Genomic DNA, 21566 nt, shown 5'->3' with positions numbered 1-21566 from the left:
TTGGGCACAGAAACTTTGGGCCAGTAGAGATCCAAAAGGGCAACGGAAGAGTTAGAAAAAGGAACTGATATTGGAACCCAGAGAAGACATGCACCAGACAGACGTGGGAGCGTTCTGTGTTTGCATGGGGTGCTTTTGTGAGGTTAGCAGGGTAGCAATGACGTCCTGCCATTATTTCCATGATTACATTGTAGAATATTCAGGAAGCTTTGCAAGATAAGAGGACAGCCAGCTTGTTGGAGTATTTTTGAAACGTGGGGATGATTGATAACCTCAAAGAAGAGCACAGTTGTGTCCAACAATGCGTCCTTTTAGCCTCGGGTCCTTCGTGGTTACCTAGAGTTCACAGCCTACAGGGAAAAATCAAGTGAGCTCCAGGGAAGCAGAGGCACAGGACTGCCTTTCCTGGGCAATACTGAATTCCATGTACCTAGAACGAGAACTGTGCCAGTACCAGCAGCTCAAGGGAAAAATCAGTATAATAGTTTATAACTGGAAACCTAAGCTGAAGATTTAGCACCACACTCCCTCCCCAGGACAACTATTCACTCACTGTTACTAATGGACTCTTGCCCATCAAAAGGGGCTACACAGATTCTAGAAGGAAATGGAGTCACGACTAAGGGAATATTTAATGTACCTAGTCACAAAATCTCCATGCTAAATTGACTTTGAAAATTGTCTAACCCTGCCACCACATTTTGAGACCCAAACAGATGAAATGGCTTGCTTATGAGTTACCAGTATCGTCAGGTCAAGAATCCTGATCCACTACTGTTTCCATTATGCTACTCAGACTCTAAGTTGGAAAGGGACCCTAAGTTTTGAGGTGGAAGGGGACCAGGTTATCCGTGGCCTGGGGATCTTGAGTCCCTGAAGAAAAGGAATGAGGAAATATGAGACCTAGACAGAACTCAACCTCTTTTCTCCCTCATTTCCTTACGTTCTGATGAATGCTTCTTCCACTGAGCTCTTAGATATAGGGGTGGGTGGACAATGTAAGCCTCATTTCTCTCTCCCTTTTCCACTAACTCAATGGATTCTTCAGGGAAAACCAGGTAATTTCTTCATTCCACTCCAAACATAAACCAACCGGTATGACATTCGTACTCAATACAAAAGATGTTGACCCTGGGAAGGATGGGATGGGGTGTGGTGGGGCAGTACATGGTATTTATTGGTGATGACAGCAGGATGAAGGCTATGGCCATGTGGGGTGTGGGCTCAGTTACACAGTCATACAGGAGGGATGCAGTTAGGTTTTCCAGAAATCAGAAGAGATTCCCCACCTCTGCTCCTTTTCTCTCCCCTGGCCTAACTGTAACTTAAATAGTTGTGTATATGAGGCAAGAAGAAAAGTTTGGGGTCCATGGCCCCCACTGGTCATGACAGGGTAGAGAAGGAATTAAAGGAAAATACAGGAGCAGATGAGGGGCCCCCAGAATGGTTCAATATTCTCAATGCTGCTACTTCCCCTTTTTGACTTCTGTACCCTTGTTTCTACTTCCCCTCCGACCCCAGTTTTGAAGAATAAACACTTGGGTCAGAAGAATCCTGGAAAATGTGAGGGCCCGACTATCTCCTGTTCTTGACTCCTATTCCACCCTAAGATCTTTAAGGGGTCCCTTTCTCTCTTCCCAACATAGTTCGGTGATTGCTCTTATCTCTACCCCTAACCCACCCTTCACACCTTGACCACTGAATGAATGAATAGAAGCTAAATTCAGGTGTGGAAATGGGGTGATTGTCTCATTTCACATGTGTGGTTTCAAGGTTAGAGGGGTCCAATAAGGACCCCAAAATCTGAATACCTTGGCTGATGGAGCAATAGGACCTTACTCTCCACTGGACCTTGGCACTGTTCCTTGCTATGGCCCTCCTCATCTCCCAGTTACCTTTACGGGGACATCTCTTTCCTGAGTCTGGAAGAAATGGAAGGCCATTTCTACAGGAATCCTAGACTTGAGGGTGCTACCCAATGAGGACAGCTTCTTGTGCAGGAGAGAAGACAGGTGCCAGGGGTACAGACTAGTACTTGGTAAGTGAAGAGCATGGGGCTCCTTAGCCCAGAAGGCAAAAGGGCCACCCAGAGCTCTTAGAATATTGGGGTCCTGAGCTGGGCAAGGGGACCTAGGGGGCTAAGCCTAGTGCCAGCCTAATGCTAGCTTAACTCCAACCCACCAGTAAGCTCGAGCCCTGCTATTCCCATTTCCCCCTCCACTCCCTTGGACAGACCGGGGCAGGGCATGAAGGAGGAGTTCAGTAGCTGTCCTTAGGCCAAGGCCGGTTGCGTTGCCAGTTCCTTTCGTTGTAATTATGCTCCGAGTTCCGGGCCAGGAGCCTATCTTGAGGGTCCTGTCCATTGGCACTGGGTAGCCCTGATGTATGCTGACGATGTGGCTGGTACAGATCTTGATAGACGTCAGTGTACTCATCCTCTAAATGGTGAGAACTGCGCTGAGAAGATCCAGTCCAAGCTTGGTGTGAGCTCTCACTGGCCTCATCTGAAGGCATCAGGCTATCTCGCTCCAGGGGTGAGCACTCCCCTCCTTGCTCCCCCAGCAGCTGCTGGTTCTGGGTATGACATCAAGGTAAAATCAAAACTGACTTCCCTCTCAGCCCATCCCCAACCAAATTCTAGGTAGGCAGTGCTTGAGGTGGGGGGCAAAGAGGAACGAGAATGAGTCTCTTCCTGACCACGCTTAAAGAAGGTGATCTGCTTCCTCAGAAATGGGGACTGGAGTTAGATCACACTTTCCCTATCACCTCTGTAGCACTGCACCCAAATCTGAAAGGAGACAGGTGCTGTGTCTTCCTCTTCCAGCTGTACACAGGTGGACTGCTCTTGACTTTGCTCTCCTCCACTTACACTGCAGTTTGCCTTCCCTGCCCGTCAGTCCTTTGTCCTGTCATGTTTCAGTTCTGCCTACTAATGGAAACTATCTGTGAAACCAGCTCATCATCCCTTACTAGTACTCCAGAGATTTGAAGTCTAACATGTCTGCCTTGGCAATAGTTTAGGGAGGGAATAGTAACTAAAGTACTTGGTCTGAGGGAAGTCTGGTTACCTGAAGGTCAGAGATGGCACTGGGTGGGCCCAGCAGGCCAGGCCCTGGGGCTGGGTAGTGAGTAGCTCTCCAGTACACTTCCAAGTACTCAGCCAGGTGCTCACAGGCATCTTCCAGCTGGTTTTCATCCAGGATCACATCAAAAGATTCCTTGGCGGGGTAGGGGATAGAGAAAGGGAGCAAGTATGAGAGATCACAGATCTAGATCTAGTTGGAGGGGACCTCAGAGGCCATCTCATCCAACTCCATCATTTTACAGATGAAGAAACTGAGGCGTAGAGAGATTAAGTATCTTGCCTAAGGTTACATATGAAGATCTAAGCTGCTTCTTCCATACTTTCCACAATCCACCCCAACTAGACCCTCAAAAGTAAAGTGGGAGCAGCGTTAATGCACTCACTGGTGGGCATTGTACCAGTTTGTCATAGGCCATCATCTGAACATTCACATGTTTCATCTGTGACTTTCCCCGGGAGCGGATCAGACGGTGAAGCACCTAAGGGACAAATAAATATGGGCGCAATGTCTCTTGAGAGGGATCATGAATAAAATTGGGCATGATGTCATTCAAGGGAATGGGGGAGGTTCTTGGTATGCTGTCTTCAGGGACATGAGTGGAGCTGGGTATGGTGGCTATGAAAGGTATAAGGGACAAGAAGCCCAGCTGCTAGTGGGCAGGAAGAGAGCACAAACATGCTTGACTTAGGCAGTGACACCAAGCTAAGCAGGCTCATCCCTGGTAGGTTTGGGGGACCCAGATTGGCACCATCCCCATCCCCCTTGCACCTCCCTGCTGACCTTGGGTGAGGACACTTTGACATATACGATGATGGGGGCCAGAGAGGTCTTAGCCAGCTGGGCAGGGTGGTTGATGGTGTCGGCATCCAGCACTACCAGCTGCAGAGACTTGGCCAACTCGAAGATCCGCTCGATTTCACTCTGCACCTCAGCTGTGGGGGGAGTGGTCAGCAGGTTCCCCCACCCCCAGAGGGGGAAACTCCAGGACTATGAGAGGCTTCCAAGAGTCTACCTTCCCCACACTGCTTTGTGACCATAAATGTTCTAGTAGATTGTAAATTCCTTGAGGGCAGTGGCTATCTAATTTCAGGTGTGAATCTCTAGTACCAAACCCAATTCCATATACACAATAAGACTTAAATATTTGTTGAGTCAGAGTGTTTCTCAAAAACATCATTCTGTTTCACCTTTCCGAGGGACTGAGAGTTAAGGTACCTTGGTGGGAACAGGTGATGGGGTGGCATTGTAGCATGAGTGGAACAGCAATGGGATGTGATGAGCTTGGGAGCAAATGGAGGGGGTAGAGGGAATAAGGCATCTGGGGACTAAGAGGAGCTTTGTGTGAACTGGGAAGGATTCTCACCAATGCTGGATCGGGCTGTAGAGCGTTCAATTATAGTTCTCTTGCCTGGGTTGTTAAGCACCGATCTCTTTGCCAGAGAGAGGTCAGCTGTAACTCGAGTAATAGAGATCCTAGAGAATAGAGGAAATGGAATGGAGGGTCACTGCTGGACTCTAAAGCCAAGAGAGCTTGATTCCTAATGTCTTTCCAAGTCTAGCCACCCAATTATCCCTTCAAAAACGAATGCATTGCAGGACAGTGGAATAGGAAGTATCTGACTCCACTCTATACAGCTCACCTGCCATCAAAACGATGCTTGAGAAAGTCAAAGAGTGCCTTCTGCATCATGTCTGTGACCTGATGGGTTAGAGTATGAAAACACTTAGTGACTGGATATAAAAGCCCTATGGAAAGGGATGGCATGCTCCATCCTCCATAACATGGTCCCATCTCTACATTTATCCATTATTCCACTGGGCAGGGGATCAGATCTCCTTGTTGTCTTTGACATTCTCTGAGACCTTGCCCTGGACAGTGGATATCTCCAAGAGACTTGGGACACATAGTCAAGATAGGGAGCTGAACTGGAAGACCACTGCCCTACTTACCTCATAACCTTTCAAAGAAGGCCCCACAAGCACCACAGGTCGCATGGAGGGTACCACATCATATGGGGGTACATGTTCTGCCTGAAGAGGGCAGAAAACATCACAACCACATGGGGTCCCATCATTCATTAAAGGACACCTCTCCTCCCTAATGCACTATGTGTGACTTCATTGGACATGGGTAGGATAAATAGGGTTGAGGGTAGAAGGGAGGTATTGAAGGGTAAGCAGAAAATCAGGATGCCTTGATCTTTCCAGACCTTTTGTCCTCAGTTGCCTTCCTTGCTCTGCTTCATTTCCTAAAATTAGAGGTCCTAGAGTTGTAGAAAGTGTATAAGATGGAAAGGAAGGGGAAGAGAAACAGGCCAAGGTAAGGATTTGCCCTACCATGTGAAAAATGAGGAAGGGTTTCCTCCTCAAGCTTTCCCCTAAATTCTCAACTATATCCTCCCCTCCTCCTGGGAGCTCCTAGATTATCCTCCCCACAAAATTTCTCTTGGATTGGGCAACTGATTCAACTTCCGTTTCCTCTGTTCTGGCTTAGAGGAGAAAAAGGGTACTGGGGGAAATTCTAGCAGTTCCCCATAAATTCTGAGCCTCCCTAGCCCACAACCCCATCCTTGCACTTACCTGCTTTTGCTTCTGTTTGGCTTTTTGGAAAAGGAAATAAGAGACTGAGGTTGGTGAGGGGGGAGGGAGCCCTGGGAGAGACATGGTGGCCCCTGTCTTCCCCATACCCACACCCACACCCACACTAGTCAATGGGGTGGGGGTGGCCCCACCTTGTGGGAGAGGTGCCAGCATCCCCCAGTACTATACCTTTCCCTCCCCCTTATCCTCCTCCCAATCAGTCATTAGAAGAAGATCTCTCCCTCCCCCACTGAACCGTTTTTCCACCTGAAATGGGAAGGGAGATTACCTAGAGATGGGGGAGGGGAACGTCGGTTGCCAGTATCACCAGAGGGGTTCCCAGATCTCCTGAAGTTAAACCACGATTAGGGGAATGGGATAGGGAGGAGAGTTGATAAGAGAGAAGAGAAATGAAGTGAGTGGTTTTGGTCTTTCAGCATACTTAGCCCTCCCCATATTACTGCCTGTCACATACCTAGCCTTCTGTTCTTGCTTGAGACGTATGGTTTCCAGACGTTGAGGGCTGGGGATGAAGGCAATATCCCCACCCTCCTTCACTAGCCTCCCAATCCACCAGTCATTGTTGTATTTCTAGAAGTAGATAGGGAAGGCAGTTCAGTAATTAGGAAAAGGGTGCAGTAGAAGGGGTCATTTCTTCTCCACAGTTTTAGATTCTAAGTTTGGAGCCAGACAGTAGGGCAGTGATTTTGCCTAGGTGGAAGGCAAGAAGTAAATTTAATAATAATAGCTAGCATTTATAAAGCATTTTAAGATTTGCAGAACTCTTTACATATTATGTCTCATTTGATCTCAACCAGAATTTGAACTCGTACTCCTGACTCCACATCCCTAACTTATTCCCCTGAGCCACCTAGCAGCCTCCAGAGAAAAATGAATCTAGAGGGTCTGCCCAGAACCTTGACCCCTTCTCATCCCAACAGGGTATTGGAGTTCTTCAACCTCAGCCCCGACTCATTCCCCCAAAGATGGGAAGGAACAGAGAGGTGCTCTCCATAAGTGTCCATGAGACCCTTAGGAAGAGGAAAAGGAGAGAAGAGAAATTAAGGGGAGGTTGCAAGGAGACTAGTTAAGAGTTGGTGAGATTGGGGATCTAGTCTAGTCTTTGAGGATTGGATAGTTAGGGTCCTAATGTTTGGATGGCCATTTGAAAGTTTGAAGGGGCAGGAATCTCAGTGGGAGACCTAGGAAATCAAGGAGACTCAAGATTGGGAATAGGATGAAGTTCACCTCTTTGATATGCAGGAAATCTCTGGCTTCAAAATTGACTCCTGAGCCCTGGACAGGGCACTCCTCATCCAGCACCCCACAGTAACTGACATTGGTCCTCACAGCAAATGCCACTGGTTTGTGCTAGGAGAGCGAATAGCAAAGAACACAGATGAGAAGAGGGGTAAAGAACTCCTCCTCAGTTTCTGACATCCTTCTTCCCTAACTCTTGGTACTCTAAGAGTAAAAGGAAGATAGACAGGAAAGGCCAAAGAATCAGGAGTGACAAGACAGGTGAACACAATGGATACCTTGGCTCTCTCCAGTTGCTGCTGAGCCTGGCTCTCCACCTCTCGACAGCCACTCTCCCTGTCCTCCTCCAGGGAGGGGTATGAGTCCAAAGATGGTCGGCTAGTGTAGGAATCTGCTGAACCCTAGGTGGAGAGAGAGGCAGTGATCCCAGGGTTGAGCTCTACCAGTGAGGGTGCATTCTATATAAAAGTGCAAAAGTCAGCAGAGTACCCTGAAATTGTTATAATACTCTCCCTCTCATCTCTTCCATGGAGAAGGAGGAGGAGGGAGAACTGCCAGCATTCTACTGTTCTCATACTACCTCATGACCCCTTGACTGCACATCAAGTTATAGAAATTGGTCAAAAAGTCACCAAAATCTTTGTTTGCCAGGATCTACTTTGTTCATCCCCTCACACACACTTGGACTTGAACTGCTAAGCTAACCTATTAGTACTATTTTTATATAATACCTGCTATATTTGCTTTTTTCCCTTCTTATTGTCTTCTATGGCAAACAGAGGAAACCCCAAACATAGGAATAACACCCAGGTATCCCGCTTCCTCCTAATGGATCTGATTGAAAGTGTTCTTTTAAGATACATGACAGTCATAGGGTGCTGGCTTAAGTGTAGCAACAAAAAAAAAAAAAAATCAGATATGCATGGCACTGACCCTCTCTTGTCTACTTATACCCATTTTCTCCCTGGGCACTGAGATCCCCCCCTCATCAGTTCCTGCCTCTTCTCAGGTTGAAAAGAGAAATAATGAGTGCCAGCTTCTGATAGTACTTCCTCGTACCTTCTCCTTCCCCACTTGGCTAGGATATTAGAGCTGGGTGCAGCTCCAGTCTAAGACAGCAACATAAAGCTGTCTCCCTTGGCACCAGTAGCCAAGCACCTGTAAGGAAAGGCCCCACCCACCCACCTGACCTTCTTTGTCCCACCCCCTTACCATCTCTATGCCGGTGCCAAGCAACTCAGGCTAAGAGAAGGACCTGGATTTGGGGAAGGTACAATTGAATCACTTGAATTCCATTAAGTTCTAAATGCAGTGTTTCCTTTCTCTAAAAGCAAGGGTCCTTGAATGTAAGGACAATGAGTAGCAGACTGTTAGAGTGTACAAGATTTTCTCTTGGGAGTAAGAAAGAAACAAGAAATAGAGAAGGGCAAATAACTGGACTCTGGAACAAGTGGCAAGGAATCTTTCTATCTCAGTTTCCTCCTCTATGAAGGAAGCCCCTTTGTTCACAGAACAGCTTTGTTCACAGAATTTAAAGTTGGACAGGACCTTATTCCAACCCCCACAAAATACAGATAAGAATCTGAGACTCAAAGAAGCAAATAGTGTATAGTTACACTGATAGCAAGTAGCAGAACTAGCATTTGAACTCAGACCTCTGACTCTAAAGTCAATGCTCTTTGTTTTACATCACGTCTCCATCTCACTGCACTGAATTGCTTCCTTGTATCTAGGAAATCTTGAGTCTGATTCTGTCCAAGGGATTCAAAATTTACATGAGAGAAGAGTTTGTTGAAAAAAATACCTGGAGAGGCATCAGATCAGCTTCCTAGATATTCTTAGGCTTACAGACATACCCTTAGGACTCCTGTCTGCCTTTAAATCTAAAACACTTTTGACAGAAGGAGCCAGAGCTTTTTGATTGGGGATAGAGACCACTTAGAGAAAACTCACCTAGGACACAAAACTACTCTCTCACCACAGTTCTCCACTCCACATCAGTCCAGTCTCCAGACCTCACAGTCTTAAAAAAAAATAAAATAAAATAGCTGACTTGGAACTATGGAAAAAGGATGATGGCGACTTGATTTTGATGGAATCTGATTTCACACAGAAGAGCAACTTACTCACTGTGCTCCATAGACTGGAAACCCCATTTACTCATTCACGCAATAAACATTGATTATACCCCTGGTAGTTAGATATGTTCTGAGGTTTGAAGGTAGGCCTGATTCTGCCCAGGGTTGGGTTATGGGAATGTCCCTCTGTCTTACACGGCATTCAGAAGCACTCGGAGACTCCCTTCCACAATCACCCCAACCTTCAGGCACTGTTTTATAAGCTCTGTCCTCTTTCGGCCCCCTGGGCAGAATCAGGAAGAATCATTTAGGTCTTTGACCCAAAATGTTCATTTATTATTAACAATTTACTTGAGTCAGCTTCATCATTTTCTTTCACTCACCCTCAAATCTGAAGTGATTTCTCTATCTTTCATAGCACCTCATCTGTACCTCTTGTGGGCACCTAGCTTAACATTTGATTTTTCATATAATATTTGCCTATTAGTCCCCTCTGAGGATGTAAGCAGAAATGATGTAATATTTGTATTGTGTACCTCCCCCAGGACCTAATTCACATTGGTATCACTCCTACTGTCCAGTATAGTGACATAGTAGGTAAGGAATTTAATATATGTACTAGGATTTGGAGGAAGATTAGACAATCCCAACTTGTAACTTCATCCTTGTAAGTAATTTCCAGCATGAAAACTCCCTCTAAAATACACATCAAAAATTTATCCACTCTCAGCCTCAACTGACCTACCTGTTCAGAGCATCAAAATTAAATTGTTCCCCTTCCACTCTTGCCCCCACTTGAAGATGGGAGATGGAGAATTGAATTAATTTATGCTGACTTAGTGCTAGGTTATACATAAATGTCTCTAAACGGACAGGATCATAGCTAAGGATCATAGATCCTCAGGGATCTGAAAAGGAGCCTCGGGGCCATCTAGTCCAACTCCTTAATTTTACAGATGAGGAAATTCAGGCAAAGAGAGTTTAAGTCACTTGTCCAAGGTCACTTACGTAGTATCAGAAGTGTGATCTGAAGTCTCTCTTCAAACTCCAAAGCTAGTACTTTTTCCTCTGTGTCACAACGTGGTGTAGTAAAAAGAGTACTGGATTTGTAGTCAGTAGACCTGGGTTCCAAGGCTGACTCTGCTGCTTACTAAGTATTTGACCTCAGTGAAATAATTTCACTTCTCTAGATCCCAGTTCCTTCATCTGTAAAATGAGAGTGTAGGAATAGATGCTTTCTATGGTCTCATCTACTTCTAAATCTTATGATCTACTACTCTTAGCACACAGACCTAGCATCCTGCTATTACCTTGGAGAAGGCAAGGCTGTCCTGCCAAGCCAGACCCTGGAGACCCAAGTTCTTTCTTTCCCCTCACACAAGGCAGCCAGAGGCACAGTGCTGTGGAGCTGCTGGGAGTTGGCATGATGCCCTGGTGGTGCCCCCTTGCCTGGTGAATGTGTGGGCAGGCTGCAGCACCGCTCTTGCCTGGCACAAGGAAAGGAAAGAAGGAAGATGAGCCTGTGGATTTATTTAGAGCCCGGATCTGCCTCCTACTGCTTCAGTGGGGACCCTGGAGAGAAGGAGGATTGAAGTAGGTGGAGGGCTTTGGGGGAGGAGATGGTAGATCTAGGAATCAGAGTAGGGCAGAGAATGGGCATGGGGCCAGAATGGCCAAGATAAAGGCTTCTCCCCTTAACATCTCCACCAAGTTCTCTCCCTCATTAATTTTATTCCTCTTTTTTGAGTGACATTTTTCTGCCACTTGCCTAAGCTTTTCAAAGAAATCCTCTGCTCATTCACTAGGGATAAGAAAGACCTGCCAGGTCCCTCTGGCCTCAAACATCCCTTCTCAGGCATAAGCTGACACCCTGGGTAGTGCCAGCTTCCCCTTCAACAAACAGTACAGATGAGACCCATAAAGCCTTGGACAATGAGTCAGAATGCCAGACAATTAGCCCCCTGTGGTTCAGCCTAGAGCAAAGGGAACCCCCAACTGGGAGCATTGTGGGTACCACTGGTCCTCTTACCTCCCTTACCAGGATGTACCTCCGAGATCCCTCGGGCTATCCATCTAACTTAGGATTTTGTTAAGGTCAGGGATGGATGGGAGAAGGTCAGGGATGGATGGAAGAAGGCTCAAACCTTGTGCCTTCAAAAACCTCTTTGACTAATTCCCTAAATATCCATTCGCTCTACCTAGAATCACAGAGACATCTTTTGGGACATTCAGGAATTTCTCCATAGAATAAGGAGAGAAGGGAGGAACAAGTATCCAGGGGGGCCAAAAAACTGTTACCCAACCTTTTGCTCTATCCTTCCCAGCATACTTCGCTCCTTTCCCCCCAATCACCCCACCTCCCTAAGATCACCAGAATCCTTGCCTAATGAGCTGATTTGTCTCCAAAGAGTCAGGAGATAAAAGCAAAGATGAAAATTAAATATTTATCGGTCGCCTGTTTCCCTGTGCAGAAAGCTTCTTCCATCCTCTAGCTCCCTCAGCCCCCATCACCCAGACTTTTTTTTTCAGCTGAGAAAGCAAAGGAGTCATCTGGCACCAAAGTGGCCTTGTGTAGGCAATACCAGGAGTCTGGTGGCCAATTCAAGCTCTGGCCCAGTTAGCCCCATTATGTGTGCAGTGCTCAGGTCTCAGCCTTTGATCAGGAGTTTGAGCAGGAGGTGTGTAAAGAAAAGAGGAAGTTTTGAAGGCGAGAAAGAAGCAAAGGCCCTGGGGATAAGAGTCAGAGAAGAGGTTTCTACAGTTTAGAGCCCCTTTAGAGGATCCCTCTCAAAGGAGGCTCCTGACCACACTTTGGCTAGAAGGGTCCCAATCCTCCTGTATCCACCGCACCCCCCTCAGTCTCCCAGGTGTTTCATATTCACCTAGTTGTCCTATCTTTCCAAAATGCATCCAGATCCCAATACCATTTATTTCTAGCTTGTCCAAGCAGTTGAGAGCCCTTTAACTCTTTTCTAGCGTCCTGGTGTCCCTGTAGAGCTCGTCCTCCTCCCTCCCCTCTAGAACCCTACATTAACCCTATCCCTAGTGCCCCTTACTTCAGGGACATCCCTCCTCCTATCTATACCTCTTCAGGGTCTGCAGTCAACTCCAAGCTTCTTTTCCCCCTCCCGCGATCTCCAAGAGCTTTACTCTGTTCCTGTCCTCTTCTCCAAGGTTTCTTCCCCCACCCCACCCCGCCAACCCCAACCTAGAGTTCGCAGGCCCTGGGAGGTGGGGCGGGGGGACGACGGAGACACAGTCAGCGGGAAGATGATCCTCCTTCCTTTCCGACAGTCTCTTCCCCTCTTCCTCGGCAGAGATATTTTTCATATCTCAGAATGGGAGGTAGAGGGGGAAGGGGTGATGATGTCCCCAACTTCCCCACCTCCACCGCTGTGGGCACTCACCGCCTCCGAGTCCTCAAACCCGGGCACGTAGGAGTCGTCATACATGGGGGAGTCCGGATTGGGGAGCGATCAGGGCCGCGGGGGTGAGGGTGGGCGGGGGGAAGGAGGGGATAACCCGGGGCAGGGAGCGAGGGCAGCGCCCGGGCCTGTGAGATGTCACCGGAGCCCGGGGAGACGGACAGGAGACCGGGGAGCGAGAGGAAAAGACCAGCTGCCAGGAGCTCAAATCTCAGCTCTGTCTCCCCGACCACCCCCTTCCCCTCCCTCTTCCCAGCCCTCTCCACACACCAGGCTGGTCCCACCCAGAGCGCTGCTGAGGAATCCAGCTCCGGCCCCTACAACAATAGCGCCCGCCCACCAGCGTCCCCCCTCCCCCATCTCCTGGTAAGGAGGCTTAGGCGGGGTGGGGGGGGGAGGCAGACTGGGGTGAGGGGAGGAAGGGGGTGGGGGTGGGGTTGGCGAAGAGCCAGGGTGGATCCCTAAGCACCTATCCCGCTAAAGTGGTGGGAGAGTGGGATGGTGAAGGAAGGGAAGGAGGGCTTGGCAGAGAGCGGGGCGGGGCGAGGAAAGATGCGGAGACAGACACACAGAAACCCAGGAAATACTCCTCAGGGAAACAAAGGGCTGAGGGGGAGGGGAGGAGAGACATAGAGAGAAAAGGAGGCAGCTAAGCAAAGGAGGAGAGAACTATAAAGAGAGCAAGGCAGAAAGGGAGGCAGAGGAAAAGGAAAGAGCTAGAAAGTAGAGAGGCCTAAGAGAGTACAAGAAGATGGGGTATATGGGGGGGGGGGGAGTGGATGGGGGAGAAAAGGGTAAAAAGACAGAAGGAGTGAAAGATAGAAAGAAGAGGCCTGTGAAGTGGTTTTAAATATGTTTTGAAGACTCCAGGTCAAAGCCTACAAGCAGTTTTGCCCTTTCCCCACCCCTTTCAAAGATCAGCAGGTGTCTGAAGGATGAGGAGCTGATGAAAAGACCACACTTCCAAATCCACTTTAGGGATTAGAGTGAGCTGGGCACTGCCCCTCCGAGGGGATACGGTAAATGTCACAAAGTCATTTTTCTTGGTGAGAATAAATTGCCTCCTCTCTCCTTTACCCCACTCAAAAGTAGGCTGAGAAGTATTCGAGGAAAGGGTTATTTCCTTTGGTTATCCCCAAAGAATCCTCAGTACCTCGGACAGAGCTGAGAACTTGACTGGGGAGGCTGCCCATGTGAAGGTTCCTGAAACCATGGTTGAAGTTACTTTTCCTTCAAGGTCCAACTCAGGTACCTTCTTCTAGCAGATTTCACTTCCTACATCTGCCCCAACTGAAAGTGATCTCCTGTTAAATTTCTCATAACACCTTATTTGGATCTCTTCTTTGCACTTGTGAGTATGTATGCATGTGTGTGTGTGTGTGTGTGTGTATGTATGTAGCTAGCTCTTACTCCCCTTATTTTGAGTTTTAAAAACCATTAACATTCTTGAGAACATAGTTGCATGTATCTTTACATACGTATTACCTAAAATCATATCTTCTACCAAGCAGATGTTTAATAAACAGTTTTGAGTTGGATTATTAAACTGAGGAAGAAAGCAGGAGCATAGCTTGGGATGGGGACCTGGGAATGAATGTAAACTAGCATGCCCTGTGGGTACCAGGGGTGAGCCTTCTTATTTCCTCCCAGTCACTGGTGCAGATGTCAAATTCCCACTTTCCTACAGAGATTGAGGTGGGTGGCACATCTTTGAAAACATTCCTTAATCTCAAAGCTTTTAAGAGCATCTCCAAATCCTCTGTCATTTTGGCTATATCCTCTCCCCATTCTCTGGGCAATATAAGAAGGAAAAATCATTTGTGTTTGTCTAGACACAAATTCAAAACTGTCATCTTGAGGGATTCTACTCTCAGAAGACAAACTGATCCAGGAAGGGAGAAGGAACTAAGAGAGAAATCCAGGCATTCTGACCTCCAGCTCCTTGCCTGAGAGTGTAATTGTTCATTTTCATATTTTCCATTTCTCCCAAGGAGAGTGCACCAAGGAGCCTGTCAATCCAATTCAGTCTAAAAAAATCATTTACAAAAAGTCTGCTGCTATGTCCCTTCCTCTTTCAATAGTGGGAATGAGAATAGAAGTTGGAGGGTAGGGTGAGAGGTACCAATGGATGTCTCAGTATTACAGTTTTTCAATAGAAGGGACAGGATCTCAGAATTTACAGGGGCACTTAGTCTGAGAAGCAGGAGATCCCTAAGACTCTGGGAGGAGATATCATGGCATGATAAAATGAGTAATGAAATGGGAACCAGGAGACCTGGCTTCTAGTTTTGCCATTGTCTCTAGCTAGTAGTATGACAAGTCACTTAGTATGCCAAGTCACTCTCTGGGTCTCACTTTCCTCATCTGTAAAATGTGGGGATTGAATTAGCTGGACTAAATTCTAAGGCCCATCCAGGTCTAACATTCTGAGTTTAAGAGTTTGTGATACAGGATGTCTAGGTTTTAGCTTCAACTCTGCTATTGATTTTTTTTTTTTGAGGCAATTGGTGTTAAATGACTTGCCCAAGATCACACAGCTAATAAGTGTCTGAAATCTGATTTGAATTCAGGTCCTTCTGACTCTAGGGCCAGTAACCTATCCACTGCACTACCTAGCTATCCCCCTCCCCTGTTATTGACTCCTCTTTCCATACTTCAGTTTCCCTGCTCCATAAAATGTTCTTGAGCTTTCCTCTAATATTCTTTCAGCAGAATGTAGAGGAAGAATTGAGGATGAAAGTAGCAGGGCACCCTGAGGGAAGAGGCAGGAGGTAGCATATGCCAGGCAAGTCAAACCACAGCTACCACCTTGACCACCATCTCTCCTCAGATCTTGACAGATTCAGCATGGGGACCTGAGCACAAGCGCTTTGAGGATAACAGTGCTGTGCTCTCCCCAAAGGGAGACTCAGTGATAGAGGTGACTCAGTAGATAGAGTTCTGGGCCTGGACTCAGGAAGACATCTTCCTGAGTTCAAATCTGACCTCAGACACTAGCTGTGTGACCCTGGGCAAGTCACTTAATCCTGTTTTCCTCTGTTCTTTATCTGTAAAATGAGCTGGATCACTCCAGTATCTCAACCAAGAAAACACCCAAATGAACTCATGGAGAGTCGGACATAAGACTGAAAAATGACTTAACCATACATCTTGCTTGCAGGCCAGCCCTCACAACCATTCCTGTACTGAGAAATCATTGTGGATAGGCCCAACTTCCTCATCACCACCAACTTCTGACCAACTGCTACCGACGGGCAAAAGGAACAGAAACCTTGAGAGTAGCAGTACTCCCAGAGCACCAATTCTCCTTCCAGCCAAATCCTCACAACCATGCAACCCCTGTGGAGATGCAGCCTGGCAACTGCTCCTGTAGGTGTTACAGCCACAGCTACTCAAGGCTCGGAAAAGAAAGTTCTTGCCACCATGGCACAGTCAAATAGCTCAACATCAGAAACTGATAGGATTATGTTGGTGGAAAAGACATGAAAGAAGCATTAATATCTGCTTTGCCACTAGACTCTAAGACCCTAGGGCTTTTCCATCTTACTTGCAGTTTCGATCTTCCATTCTGTTGTCTCTGCCATTATAACATGAGCTCCTTGAGAGCAGAGACTATCTTACTTTTCTACTTGTGTCCCATGTTTAACTCATTTATACATTCATTCAAAGAGAAATTTCATCAGGTTCTCCAAGCTGGAGAATAGGATTATCAGAACAAGATCTGTCCCTCCCCACCTTGAGCCCCTTCCCTGGCCCTTTATTGCTCCTCTTTTCTCCAGGGAGTAAGTATGTTCATATAGGGCAGCTAGGTGGTACAGTGCATAGAGCATCAGTGCAGGAGCCAAGAGGACCTGAGTTCAAATCTCACCTCAGACACTTGATACTCACTAGCTGTGTGACTTTGGGCAAGTCACTTAGCCCCAGTGGCCTCATGCTGGGTCATCTCCAGTCATCCTGATGAATATCTAGTCACTGGATTCAGATGACTCTGGAGGAGAAGTGAGGCTGGTGACCTGCACAGCCCTCCCTCACTCAAAACAAAGTCAAGTGCAAGTCATGTCATTATCTTCTTTGGCAACGAAGGATGAACACACACACACCTAACACACCTAAGCATGTTCAGAGGTAACAAAACATCAGGGTGTAGTCAAGGTCTGTGAGTGTGGGGAGAAGGCAAGGACTGTAGCAATAGCCTGAATATTGTCAAGGGCAATTGGTTTACCAGACTTGTAGTGTCATTAACAGCAGCCTAATCCCCACTTGTTCTTAAAAGGTACCCCTCTCCAACTCACAGCACTGATGGCAGAAGCTTCCTTCAACATACCGATTAACATTTAACAACTTATTAGGGAAATGTTCTTCATATCTATACCTATCCTTACTGTGGTTTTACTTTACTCACAGCTGTGCCCCATTCTCTCCCAAGTCCACTCTATGTCACTCCAGGGATACCAAAGGCATTAAATTCTGCAATTTTCTAGAATCATAGGATTTAGAGTTGAAAGGGACCTTAGAAATCATCCAGTCCAACCTTTTCATTTTATAAGGAAAGAAATTACAGCTCAGGAGCTAACGTGACTTGTCCAAATCACAGAAGTGACAAACACCAGACCTTGGATTTAAACCAAAGCTGTCTCACTCCAAAACTAATGCTCCTTCTAAGACATTATTAAGCTTCTTGGAAGTACATTTTTATGATTTCAAGTTGCATCTGTTACATCAAAGTCTCAAAATCTGAGTACAGTAACACATCAGGTGAAGGAGAGACATTTTTCAAGCAGAAAAGAGAATGTTCAATTTGCAAAACTTGCCTAAGGAACCAAACTGTCTTGCCCAAAATCTGTCCTGATTAGACATTATCTTTACCAAGAGCTTCCCCCTCTCATTCTCTTCAATTCCCCACCACAACCCCGTGCCCGCCTCATATCAACCTAAAATCTCCCCATTCTACAGCAGGCTATGCTATGCATCTAGGAACTCACTTTGCCAGCAACATGTATTACTCTCAGTGAAACAAAACAAACTAGGATTCAGAGGAGAAAGTTGATGGCATAAGAAAACCAAGAACCCCCTTCCCAAAAAGAGGAATGAGCCAAAAGAGTTAGGACAAAATCCCGATGTTTCCCTGGTGATAAATGACTACAGACCATTAGATATCTCAACTGATGAGATGTCACCTACCAGGTGTTCAGCCACCAGAGAAAGGCAAAGCACAGATCAGGATGGCCGGGATTGAGGGAGCGATGTGCAGGTGAGTTGTAGGCATAGCAGTCCTTCAAATACAATCTATGTTTCCTAAGTGCACCATACAGCAGAGCAGCTTATATTTCAGAGCATTGATTAGGAAATCAAGAAAGAAGCTGGGCACATCCCTGGAAGCCGTCCTTCTCATGGGCCTCCAGAATCTAGATGTAACCCCCAGTAACTCCTAGGTTATCCTCGGAGACCATGGGGGGAGGGGCACAACTGGCCATAGTCCTTTCTCCCTCTTTTCCAGGTAACTCTGACTCCTGCCCCTTTCCCCTTTACAACCAGTCCTTCCCAGCGTAGAACTAGGAACCACCCCAATCCAAATACTCAGGTTTTCCCCTGCTCTGGCCCTTTCTTTTCCTTTGCCCACGCCAGCGACTGATTCTTCCATCTCCCTCATTTCTGGTGCCTCTCTCTTCTGGCTCCCCATCGCTGCTACCTTTCCTAACTAAGCACCTCCACCCCGCCCAGGGCGGCTTGGACGATATCGCCCCCTCCCAGATCTGTCCACGGAGCCCGCTGGCTTAGGGCCGTGGTTACCTCGTTCAGCAGAAACGTTGCACTGGAGTCAGAAAAAGACATAGACAGGGTTAGCGGCGCCCCCGGGGCCGGCAGCTCAGAGGCGGGAGCAAGTTCACAGTAGGCAGCCGCCAGGCACACAAGCTCTCGCATGCTTGCCTGGCCTCACCCAGCACCAGTCCGGACCCGCTCCACCAGCCTCCTCCCCTACTGGTTCCCTCCCCTTCTCCTCCCTTTCCCTTACCTCTCTCTCTCTCTCTCTCTCTCTCTCTCTCTCTCTCTCTCTCTCTCTCTCTCTCTCTCTCTCTCTCTCTCTCTCTCTCTCTCTCTCTCTCTCTTTTTCTCCCCCCCCCCCCCTTTCATTTTTGTGTTTTTCTGGCTGTGTCTCGGTTAGTCCCATCTCCCCCTCAGTGTTCTCTTTTCTTTTCAGGTCCTCTACTCCTTTGGTCTCCTATTCAGCTCCTTTTCTTCCTCAGGCAATATTGGGATGCAGGTACTCCCAACAGCACCCGGAGTGAGGGGGGGAGGAGGGAAAGATGTCATTTCATTTATTCAGTTATAATGTTTAAAGGAACTTCCCCTTTTATCTGACATCCTATCCCACCCCAGTTCCTGAAAACTAGTTGCCTTGGCATCTCCTATTATATTTCTTTGGGTATTACTTAGTCTGGGGAGGGGGGAATCAAGGGTGAGGAAATTAGGAGTAAACGAAGCTCCTGGAGGCACCCACAACTCCCGAGCTCAGTAGTGAGAGATTCATCCCCAGTCACCTGCTTCTAGTACTTCTGCAAACTATCTCAACCCTTTGCTTCCAAAAAGGAACAGTCCGGACTGCAGCATAGCTACATGGCAGAGCTGAGAACTGAAAATAAACTACTCAATTTGCATATCACTTATGAACAATTCATGTGCCGTTTTCTTAAAGCTTAAATCAACAAATCCCATTCTGGCCTCCCAATTTCCTACGCCTTCATGACTGTCTCCCCTCTCCCGTCCCCAACCCCGACCCCTAGGGTCCTGTATCAGTCTGATGATAAGCCAAGTTACTAGCTGAGCTTCACGTGTGTGGTCTCACTTCGATACCCGTTGGACGCCTCTCTCCCCTCTTCCTACCTCTCCCTGTCCCAGGGTTTCAGTATCGTCGTCCCATCCTTCTCCCAAACCAGCTGCACCGGGTACTGAGCATAGTCCACCCTCAATTGTTCCAGATCTGAGGTCCCTGGCAATACTGGGCGGGGTGGAGTGAGGCGGGGGAATGTCAGAGGGGCATTTTGGGATCCCGCAACCCAGAGTGGGTGGGGAACTCCGGGTGTTGGGGTGCCCCTAGGCCAGCAGGAGGCGCAGCCTTGGGCTCTAGATGAGAACCTTAGCCATAGGAGATAAGACCCCAGTAACTAGCCCTTCCGTTGAACCCAATCCTGCCTGCTCACTCTGGTTCTGTTCCTTCCCGCCACGACCCCCGCTCTGGCTCCTCCCCTCCAGCCCAGACCCTTTAGGTGCTGCCTTCTTCTCTCCTCCCCACCCTGCCCCCAGACCCCAAGACCACTTGGACTTACCTCCATCCCGCCGGCGTCACCGCCCCCTCGGAGCACGCCCGCTCTCTGCGTTCCTAGGCAGAGCTAGACCGCATCCCTGGACGCTGCTGTCAGGCTAGAAGACAGGAGTGGCCCGAGCAATGGGGACTGTTCCCCGGGTCAGCACCCCCCCACCCCCTTTCGGCTGGCACGTCAAACCGGACAAGCCCAAGTCCAGACGGGGGGAGGGGGGAGAGGGGAAGGATGGGGGCAGGGTGGTGGTAGTAGTGTTGCTTCTGAAACCTAAGCTGTCTTTATGCTCCTTCCCCGCCAAGAGCTTCTCCAGTCAGTCTTCTTTATCCCCATCTTCCATCACCGGATAAATCTGTCCCCTCTCCCTTCCGAGGCCCTACAGAGGAGCCCTACTTCCCCCAGGTATAGAATAAGCAGACGTTAGGAATTAGGACCTTGATTTCACCCTGAAACCAAGATTTCCCCCCTACCGCAAGTCAACATGCTCCTCACCCTTTTCCATCCCAAACCCCCTTACTCCTCTAGATCGTTTCCCAAACTGAAGATCTGAGAACTTTCCTCTCCCTACCACTGAGCTCAGGATCCTCTGCCTAAGAAGTCAAGGCTTCCTCCATCCAACTCCAGCCCTCCCTTTCGTTCCAGTGGGAGCTAGTTTGGAAGAATGTCATTGAGAGTATTAGACTCCTCTCTCCATTTATCACCTTGCCTGACCTTCTTCCATGCTAGCCCTCTATCCTCCCCCCTCCTCCTTCCTAACCCAAGCAAAAGGATCTGCATACTCTGAGATTTGAAAGAGCAGAGTGGTGTGTGTGTTTAATCTCATCTCCCATCCTACCCCCACTACCAATTACAGGCACTAAATGTGTTTCTCCTGACCCCTCCAATTATTCAGCTTCAACTATTCAGAGGAAATAAAGAGGTTTTGTGTGTGTGTGTGTGTGTGTGTGTGTGTGTGTGTGTGTGTGTGTGTGTGTGTGTTTCCCCAGGGTTTTTACTTTGTATATATTTGGAGGGAAGCAGGGATAGTGCCAGCCATTTGGCAATGTGAGCTGGAGGAGAGAGTCACCCCCCACTCCCTGTACCACCTGCTGACCACAGCTAATGGAGTGGCTCATTTGGGCCTTGAGGGCATCTTGAGTTACCCAGGAAGGAGCTTTGGGGTGAGGGCTGGCCTGGTTAGAGCATTCCCCCCCCTTTTTCTCTTTCATTCCTCTCCCTCTCTCTCAGAGCCTACAGTCTAGAGAAATGCCATTTCCACTTCTCCCCACCCTCTTGCTTTTAAATAGAAACATCAATTGTTTCTTTCTGAGCCTGAAGGGGGGGGGAGAGAAAGTTGGGGTGAGTAATTAAAGAACTCTATCCCCTCCACTGTTCCCTTGCCCCATGCCTCTCCTAGATGTCTGGTTAGAGATACCCTCTTTTTGTCACAAAGGGTGGGTAGATGGAAAATTCAGGCCCTGACCCAGTCTATATGCCTAGCCTTGAACCTCCCCTCCCCTAAAGGTCTCCAATGTAGGATTACTAGTAGGATTCATAGTTCCCTCACCCCCACCACCCCTATCCTAGATCCAGATTCCTTTCTGCCCACCTGGAATCTTTTCTTTCTCCAGACATCCACCCTGGTCTCACCACTGACCTCTCGGATCTTGGGAGTGTCCTCTTGGGGGTATCTTGGGGAGACTGGGGGTATGAGTGTTAGAAAGGACTATCAACACATCCCTGTTTTTACTGGAACCAATAAGCTCTTCCCTCTACCCCACCCCACCCCCCTTCTTCTCAGCAGCTAGACTCCTCAGTGTCTGGAAGCATCAACTCACCCTC

At 47.9% G+C, this 21566-nt stretch overlaps 1 protein-coding gene and 1 long non-coding RNA gene across 2 annotated transcripts; one reads left to right on the top strand and one right to left on the bottom strand.

Moving 5' to 3' along the window:
* Positions 1–1156: 1156 nt before the first annotated feature.
* Positions 1157–12963, bottom strand: CACNB3 (calcium voltage-gated channel auxiliary subunit beta 3). Its single transcript, XM_072654547.1, has 13 exons — positions 12412–12963; positions 7205–7327; positions 6915–7037; positions 6142–6257; positions 5956–6014; positions 5667–5686; positions 5037–5117; positions 4727–4785; positions 4450–4559; positions 3867–4018; positions 3469–3564; positions 3069–3218; positions 1157–2574 (listed from the first exon to the last, which is right to left on the bottom strand). Exons 1-13 carry the CDS (start codon positions 12454–12456, stop codon positions 2260–2262), a joined length of 1449 nt encoding a protein of 482 aa, XP_072510648.1. The 5' UTR covers positions 12457–12963; the 3' UTR covers positions 1157–2259.
* Positions 12550–16049, top strand: LOC140534003 (uncharacterized). Its single transcript, XR_011977138.1, has 3 exons — positions 12550–12795; positions 13519–13677; positions 15590–16049. It is a non-coding gene; the product is annotated as an uncharacterized lncRNA (long non-coding RNA).
* The last annotated feature ends 5517 nt before the right edge of the window (positions 16050–21566 follow it).

The sequence above is a fragment of the Notamacropus eugenii genome, chromosome 3 (assembly GCF_028372415.1).
Source record: "Notamacropus eugenii isolate mMacEug1 chromosome 3, mMacEug1.pri_v2, whole genome shotgun sequence".
NCBI classification, from domain to species: domain Eukaryota; kingdom Metazoa; phylum Chordata; class Mammalia; order Diprotodontia; family Macropodidae; genus Notamacropus; species Notamacropus eugenii.
Note: the sequence above shows the minus strand (reverse complement) of the source record. Positions and strands in the feature narration are given on the sequence as shown.

Excerpts from the sequence above, each read along its gene's own strand:
- CACNB3 (XM_072654547.1), bottom strand. The coding sequence starts at position 12,456 with ATGTATGACGACTCCTACGTGCCCGGGTTTGAGGACTCGGAGGCG. Across the intron at positions 3,219-3,468 it reads AACTGGTACAATGCCCACCA|GAATCTTTTGATGTGATCCT; the intron begins GTGAGTGCATTA and ends TACCCCGCCAAG. Across the intron at positions 2,575-3,068 it reads GTGCCATCTCTGACCTTCAG|AACCAGCAGCTGCTGGGGGA; the intron begins GTAACCAGACTT and ends TGTCATACCCAG.